Source organism: Notothenia rossii, assembly GCF_949606895.1.
Source record: "Notothenia rossii genome assembly, contig: scaffold_342, whole genome shotgun sequence".
Lineage (NCBI taxonomy): Eukaryota > Metazoa > Chordata > Actinopteri > Perciformes > Nototheniidae > Notothenia > Notothenia rossii.
In genome coordinates this window covers 1-8,000 of record NW_027639533.1, presented here as the reverse complement: position 1 = coordinate 8,000, position 8,000 = coordinate 1, and the positions used below count along the sequence as shown (strand labels likewise).

Here is an 8,000-nt window from a genome sequence, read left to right as displayed (position 1 = left end):
TTCTGCCTTGAGTTAACGGGAGACTAAACTCTGCCGTGAGTTAACGGGACACTAAACTCTGCCGTGAGTTAACGGGACACTAAACTCTGCCGTGAGTTAACGGGACACTAAACTCTGACGTGAGTTAACGGGAGACTAAATTCTGCCTTGAGTTAACGGGAGACTAAACTCTGCCGTGAGTTAACGGTACACTAAACTCTGCCGTGAGTTAACGGGACACTAAACTCTGCCGTGAGTTAACGGGACACTAAACTCTGACGTGAGTTAACGGGAGACTAAATTCTGCCTTGAGTTAACGGGAGACTAAACTCTGCCGTGAGTTAACGGTACACTAAACTCTGCCGTGAGTTAACGGGACACTAAACTCTGCCGTGAGTTAACGGGAGACTAAACTCTGCCGTGAGTTAACGGTACACTAAACTCTGCCGTGAGTTAACGGGACACTAAACTCTGCCGTGAGTTAACGGGACACTAAACTCTGCCGTGAGTTAACGGGAGACTAAACTCTGCCGTGAGTTAACGGGAGACTAAACTCTGCCGTGAGTTAACGGGAGACTAAACTCTGCCGTGAGTTAACGGGACACTAAACTCTGCCGTGAGTTAACGGGAGACTAAATTCTGCCTTGAGTTAACGGGACACTAAATTCTGCCTTGAGTTAACGGGACACTAAATTCTGCCTTGAGTTATGTCATGTTCAAAATTCAAATGTTCAAAATTCCTCTCTGAAGCAAGGAGTCGGACCAGGCAATAAGGTTATAATAAAACACATTTATTTCAGTTGTGATAAGGAATACAAAATCTCAGCTGAGGTTTCAGGAGATCAGTGTTCCACAGGCCGCGAGCAGTTTTCACTCCAAGCAGTTAACTGTCTCACGCTTCCTTCCAGAGCCCCGGAAACTGGCAAAACACATTTCATATACTTATTGCAGAATAAAGGTGTCATATTATGATTGGATATGTTTGTATTTCTGAGTGAGGTGCTGTCGATTGTTGATCGGAGTACAGACGAGCCCACGCCTCTTGGCTTCACCCAGGTCCAGTCTTCTTCCCAAAGTCATCCAGGCCCTACACCTCACTGACTGTCTGTTTCCCCTGTCACGTGCTAAGCTCTGAACTGCTCGTGCCTGGCACGGTGCCCTCTCCTGAACCTCAGCGAATACATCTAAAAAAAGTAGCAGAAATGCAGTTCCTTCCTTCTGTTGCGCTCACCATTAACCCTGTCATGAAGCTCACTTCTCTTCATAGTTTTAGACCTTCTGGTAGCACATTATTCATAAACATTTCTTTATGAGCAAGCAATAATATTCTTCAATCCCTCCTTTCACATCATTTAATATTTGCACGTGATGGATTATGAAATGCATAATCTGTGACACTGTGAATAAATGTAAAATATAAAAGCATAAACGTATAAATGTTTATAAAAGTGTAAAAGCAGAGTTATAGTTTTCTGGTAGTGCTATTGACTTCAAAGGGCCATGCCTAATCATTTATAGTTTGAAAATGTCCCTCCTTTCACACCTTTTAAGGGGTGAACAATACTTTCCATACTATATTTTCAGTGTAGTGACTATTTTGAATTCTAAGGGACTGAGGCTGACTCTAACCTGCAGGGTTTCAATTGTACCTTTTATTGTCCCTCCCTTTTATTCCCTTGAACCTAATTTTAAGATGAGTCTTCTAGTACTCCAAATAATTGTCGAGGGGGTTTTGGAGTCGGGCCAGAGCCCCTGGGGGTAGGTTGGTGAGGGAGATTACTCCAGGGGTACTTGTTATGGGTCCAGAGATGATAAGTCTTCCTCTGGTTCACTATCATCGTTCTCTGCCAACAAGGGCATTTGATAAAAGGGCGGGACATCAGATTCAGCTTGTTTGGCCAGGGCTGTGGTTATTAATCTGTCAGTCAGGGTGCGGATACAAGGGATGCAACAACATCCAGACATCACTAATGTGACTATCCCTAGGGTCAATGAAACGCAAACTGACATTACCGGTGTTTTCCACTTCCCAAAGTATTTTCCCACATATCTCCAAACATTTTTCCTACTCCTGCATTCTCGGCCAGTTCTACACTGAGGGAAGTTAACCCAGCTAGGACTCTGGTTACAGACCCATCTGGGGCGGTTTGCCGGTCTCTTTGGGAAAGCTCATCCATCGCCTTGCTCGATTGGGGTCTGGTCACATTCAATCGGGGTGTTATGGTTACATTTTGGTCTGGGCCTTTTAACTTAATTCCTCTAGGCTGGGGGAATTCAGGACGTCTGCCTGTCGTTGTTCGCGTCTCGTATTGTCCAGACTTGGTTCGAGTAGGCGAGATTCTGTCTGGCGTTCTTCCTTTTTAAATTGTTTGGTCAGCATTTCTGTTATGGTCTGTACCTGTGTGTCTAGTGACTGGATCTGTGCTGTGAGGATGGGTACCGATTAGCCTGCATTACTGGGCTGTACTTCCAGACGGCCTTTCGTAATGGTGAGTGTGTTTGATTCTCGGTCCGGGGATCAGCGAGTGCTGGGGCCTGGATCGATGCTGCGAACGGTAGGGCTGCACGGTATATCGTGTTGTGACGATAATCGCGATATGCGCATGCACGTGCGATATCAAGTAGGCAAATTAACTCAAACACAATTATTTTGCTGCTTGCTACAAAAGTAAAACTCGTGCGGCTCTCATGTCAGGGGTACTTGAGTGAGTGACAGCAAACCACCAATCACAATCAAATCTCCAGAGCAAACGGACCCCATGATTAAAGGTAAAAACACTGAATAAAGTTTCATGTGTTTCTCCAGGGCAGTTTGGCGCTGCTAACCGAGCTAGCTCAGCTTGTTGCTCTGATAATCCAGACGTCCGTGACTAAAATCCTTCATCCGGTTACATATAGTTAGAAAATTACCAATTGTATAGCATTAAAGTTCAAGAAAGGATGGTTTGCGGACAAACAAAATTGTCTCTTCTTCAATTCCTGTATTTTTTCATATCGCAATATATATCGCAGGGGAAAAAAGTATCGCAGTGTCAGTTTTTTCCAATATCGTGCAGCCCTAGCAAACGGGTTCATGCCTGGATAGGGGGGTGGTTTTGTAGCCAGTAACGGGTACAGTTGTGCACTGGGCGTTGAGGTCTCTGAGGCTTGTTGCTCATCCCTATTAGGATTGGTTAATGGGGCCTCTTCTTCTGTGGTGGTGACCGGAAAAAATCGTTGTGTGAGCGACCAGGAGTCTTCCTAATCCGACTGTTATGTTCTTTCCCATTATTTGTTCTTTTTCGGCCTCATCCAATCTTTTGTTTCTGCTATTCCGGGTTTTCCACTAATCTCCTGGTGGTACAATATGTTCCAGGTTTACTCTATTCTGTAGTATCTTCATCAGATGTTTTCTTTGTTCAAGTGGGGGTGGGGCATCTGTTGATGGATTCAGTAGTCCTTCCTGTTGCCACTTTTTCACGTACTTGTCCACTCGTCTCCTCATTTTTTCTCTGTCTTTCTTGGGGGTGTGAGTATCCATTCTGTCTTTGAGGACTGTGAACCAGTTGGGTGAGGAGGGAGCTGTCATCTTTTTCACGTGATGTACTTTATGGTGCTGGTGGTGAAAAGTGGTTTGTAATCTTTCATGTAGTACTCTTATGTAGATAGAACCTCATATGTTACTTCTAATATTTATTAAGTTGTGTTTCTGCACGTATTTCCCAAAAACAAAAAAAGAATTCTAATATGTGTTTCTGAAAGCATGGTGCCTTTCTGAGGTCACTCTGCAGAAGGGTTTGAACTCTAATGCTTCACCTCCAGAGGTGTTAGCTCAGCGCTAGAGGCAGGAGAGGGAGTGTTCTTCTTGTCTGAAAGGAAAAACAGAGAAAGCGTTTCAATCCACCGCCCCGTACACAACAAGGAACTAACACTGATTATCCCTGTAGAGAACACACCAAGTGCTTTCATATCAACATCACACTGAGCTCTGAGTCTGATCTGCTACCTCAAAGCCTGACATTCAAAACCCTGAGAACTCATGAGACAAGGTTTCTGATTGGTCGCTCACCGTTCCTCTTCCTGTACACCAGGAATCCAATCACAGCGAGGAGGAGGAGGAGAGCAGCCACTGCAGCACCGATGATGATGAAGAGGAGGGGATTCCCTGAGGAGCAGAAACAACAGGAAGTCTCAATCTGAACGGAGGAAGGAAGCTTCTTCAGGATGGGCATCAGGTCTGAGGCTCCTGAAGGGCCCCTTCCTCCTCGTGGTGTCATGCTGGGTTTGTCTTGAACCCTTCTTAGTGTCTCTCCCCTGAGACCCATGTTTCAGGAGAGAGACTATGACATGTTGTCAGGGTCTGCTGACTGTTTGTAACCGTTGAGCCGTTGTGATGCAGTCTTACCTCTGTTGGTCCTGATCACAGCTGAGTCCAGTTCGATGACCTGGTCCTCCTTCACCCCAGAGAGCTGGAACACACATCGGTACTTGTCCCAGTGTTCAGCGGGGAATGAGGAGACGTCCAGGTCCACGCTCATCTGGAAGGATCCGTCGTGGTTGGGCAGGATCTCTCCGTGGCCCAAGTTGTCGTGAAGCTCCTCTCCGTCTCTGGTCCAGAACATGGCGGCTCTGTCCGGGTAGAAACCTGTAGCGTGGCAGCTGACTGGAGAGGAGGGGGACTTCTGGAGCAGAGACACTGAGGGGATCTCTGCACAAACACACTTCAGAGGTTATTGACTCACAGTGATATCACTACAGGGACTTCTGATGTACTGTGAGCATCACTGAAGGAGAACACAGAGTCAGTGCTTCAGTCAAATTGGTTCAATAAAGACTTTCTTCAGTTTTATATCATTTCATATCAAATACTGTTTAGTGTTGTTCAGATTAAAGAAGCACCTTGAATATCTCCTCTTAGACTTTTCAGATTTCTTTCTATTTCTTGACATTTAAATGTGTAAAGAATTCATTTATTTATCTCAAAACTAGTCATTACTTAATCTATACTGAGAAGAATATGAAGTTTGATCCCAAAAGAAGTAGAAGAGCAACAGATGAGATGATCTCCACTGCACTGTAGAGCTATAGCACCATTCACTGAATAGTGGATCAAAAGAAACTCGTCTGATTATAAAATAACACTTTAAATTCTTTATTAAAGAAATATATCAACTTTTATAGTTCCAGTTTTTTTAAATATAAGTATTTTGGTCTTAAAGGTCCCATGTCAAGCTTTTCCGGTTCTGACCCGTCCCCTTGTGTGTTATGATGGTTTTTCTGCATGTAAACGGTCTGCAGAGTCAAAACCCTCAAAGTACACCCTGTAGGAGTAAAACTCTAACACAGAGAAGACCTGTCTGTGCTGCCCCAGAACGCCTCCATGGAGATTTATCTTTTTCCATTGTTTTCTTCCGGGGCCATTGACGTGATGTTCGTTAAAGTTTAAATGTTCAGGACAAAAGGAGAAAAGTGCCGGTCTTCCTTGTTATTTATTGAGCTTTAAAACAAATTGATAACAACTCTGTATCATAATAAATGGAGCCTTTCTTTTCCTCCCCCTCTCTCCTGACAGCCCATCAGCATCTCATGCAGCTCGCTGAGCCTGTAATGAGTGACCCACAGTAAAGATTAAATGTGTTTTGCTCCGCTCGTTTGCATTGTGCTGCTTACAGCTGGTCTGCCCTCCTTCCCTGCTCTCCCTCCCCTCTCTGTCGGACATGAAGAACTACATGAACTACATGTTGCTAAATCCACCGCGGAGAATAAACAGAAGGGCAACCATGCTCGTGAGGTCTTCTTCACTAGTTTTGGTGTATTTTGTGGCGGAAGTACAGCGCCACTTACAGGCCCGGCATATGAACTACAGCGTCTCCAGCGGGTCGAGCGGTCTCGTGTGGACGGACACGTTTATTGAGTTTATTGAGCCGATTCCTTGTGAACGGAAGACGTTTTTGATATCGAATTCTGTTCGTTGTTTTTTTTGTCTCTGTTTAAACTGAGCCTAAGTGTGAGACAGAGTGAGACACAGTGTGAGATAGAGTGAGAGACAGAGTGAGACACAGTGTGAGACACAGAGTGAAACAGTGTGATTCACAGAGTAAGACATGGTGATACACAGAGTGAGACAGAGTGAGATACAGAGTGAGACTAAGTGTGAGACACAGAGTAAGGCAGAGTGAGACACAGTGTTAGACACAGAGTGAGACTAAATGTGATACAGAGTGAAACACAGTGTGAGACACAGAGTGAGAAACAGCATGAGACACAGAGACAGCGTGAGACACAGAGTGAGACAAAGTGAGAGACAGAGTGAGACACAGAGTGAGAGACACAGTGAGACAGTGTGTGACACAGAGTGAGACACAGAGTGAGACACATAGTGAGACGCAGAGTGAGACTAAATGTGATACAGAGTGAAACACAGTGTGTGACACAGAGTGAGACTAAATGTGATACAGAGTGAAACACAGTGTGAGACACAGCATGAGACACAGAGACAGCGTGAGACACAGAGTGAGACAAAGTGTGAGACACAGTGAAACTGTTTGAGACACAGAGTGAGACACAGAGTGAGACACAGAGTGAGACACAGAGTGAGACCCAGAGTGAGACACAATGAGACACAGAGTGAGACACAGAGTGAGACTAAATGTGAGACAGAGTGAGACACAGAGTGAGACACAATGAGACACAGAGTGAGACTAAATGTGATACAGAGTGAAACACAGTGTGAGACACAGCATGAGACACAGAGACAGCGTGAGACACAGAGTGAGACAAAGTGTGAGACACAGTGAAACTGTTTGAGACACAGAGTGAGACACAGAGTGAGACACAGAGTGAGACCCAGAGTGAGACACAATGAGACACAGAGTGAGACTCCGTGTAAGACAGAGTGAGGCACAGAGTGAGGCACAGAGTGAGACACAGAGTGAGAGACACAGAGTGAGACTCAGAGTGAGACACAGAGAGAGACATGTGTTGTAATGTCAGAAACGCAGGAGACATGAACATGGAGGTGTTTATGAAACTCCATCAGGTCATGTGACTCTACCTGTTCTCATCAGAGAGCTCCTCCCAAGGTTCAAATACTTCTTCAGATAATCAGGACAGATCTTGGTGTAGTAGTACTTGTTGTATGCCATCAAAGCTTTGTTCTTCTCCGACTTCTGTTTTGTGAAGACAGCCTCTGGTCTTGGAGCGATGTATGTCTCTGTCTCCAGGTCCAGTATCAGGAAGTCTTCTCCAGCAAAACCATAGTTATTATAACCTTTGACCTCATCAGTCTCATCATCCCAATCACAGCCGGACATCTGCTGGAAAATGTGAACACCTGAGAGAGAGAGAGAGAGAGAGAGAGAGAGAGAGAGAGAGAGAGAGAGAGAGAGAGAGAGAGATAGCGAGAGAGAGAGACAGAGAGAGAGAGGGGGAGATAGAGAGAGAGGGAGACAGAGAGAGGGAGAGAGTTATGACATGGCTCTCTTAAGCTTTTAAAGAGCCATACAAAATTAGTTTTAAAATGAGATAAACCCACCAATATTAAAGTGGACCTATCATGCTATATAGGAAACATATATTGTAGGGCCATACCTATAAAAAACATGTCTGTGAAGTTTTTGGCTTAAAATACCAAACAGATCACCCAGAGCCTCATACTGCTCATACCCCTCTATTGCAGCCCTGTTGCAAACAGGCTGATTCTGCTTTAAATTGAACGTCTGCTGCTAGCCACGCTCCTTTGTAGTGTCACTCCGCTTTCCCCTGCTAAGAGAGTTTGCTACCGGGAGAAACTCGGCTAAACACTGCAGTGATTAAATGCCATGTTATGCTCCTAATCACTTCAAGCATTAACAGTATGGAGCTCAAACCTTTCTCTCTCGCAGGGTTTACCACAAGGACATTACGTTACACATATTCTCTGCAGTAGCCTACAGTGTTAGCTCCATTTGTTAGCTCTCTGTGTTAGCATGCTTGCTAATGTAAACACAGAGCATATTACTCCCAAACACACCTCGCATTGTTTCTGATGCAGCACATAGCTT

General features: G+C 44.9%; 1 protein-coding gene across 1 annotated transcript; it reads right to left on the bottom strand.

Annotated features, from left to right (window-relative positions):
* Window positions 1-749: 749 nt before the first annotated feature.
* On the bottom strand, window positions 750-7,287 carry LOC307027706 (major histocompatibility complex class I-related gene protein-like). Its single transcript, XM_079695997.1, has 4 exons — window positions 7,013-7,287; window positions 4,364-4,666; window positions 4,028-4,123; window positions 750-3,827 (listed from the first exon to the last, which is right to left on the bottom strand). The coding sequence occupies exons 1-4, from the start codon at window positions 7,269-7,271 to the stop codon at window positions 3,763-3,765; spliced, it is 723 nt and encodes a 240-aa protein (XP_079552123.1). The 5' UTR covers window positions 7,272-7,287; the 3' UTR covers window positions 750-3,762.
* Between the last annotated feature and the right edge of the window lie 713 nt (window positions 7,288-8,000).

Excerpts from the sequence above, each read along its gene's own strand:
- LOC307027706 (XM_079695997.1), bottom strand. The coding sequence starts at position 7,271 with ATGTCCGGCTGTGATTGGGATGATGAGACTGATGAGGTCAAAGGTTAT. Across the intron at positions 4,667-7,012 it reads GAGCTCTCTGATGAGAACAG|AGATCCCCTCAGTGTCTCTG; the intron begins GTAGAGTCACAT and ends GTGTTTGTGCAG. Across the intron at positions 4,124-4,363 it reads TGTGATCAGGACCAACAGAG|GGAATCCCCTCCTCTTCATC; the intron begins GTAAGACTGCAT and ends TCTGCTCCTCAG.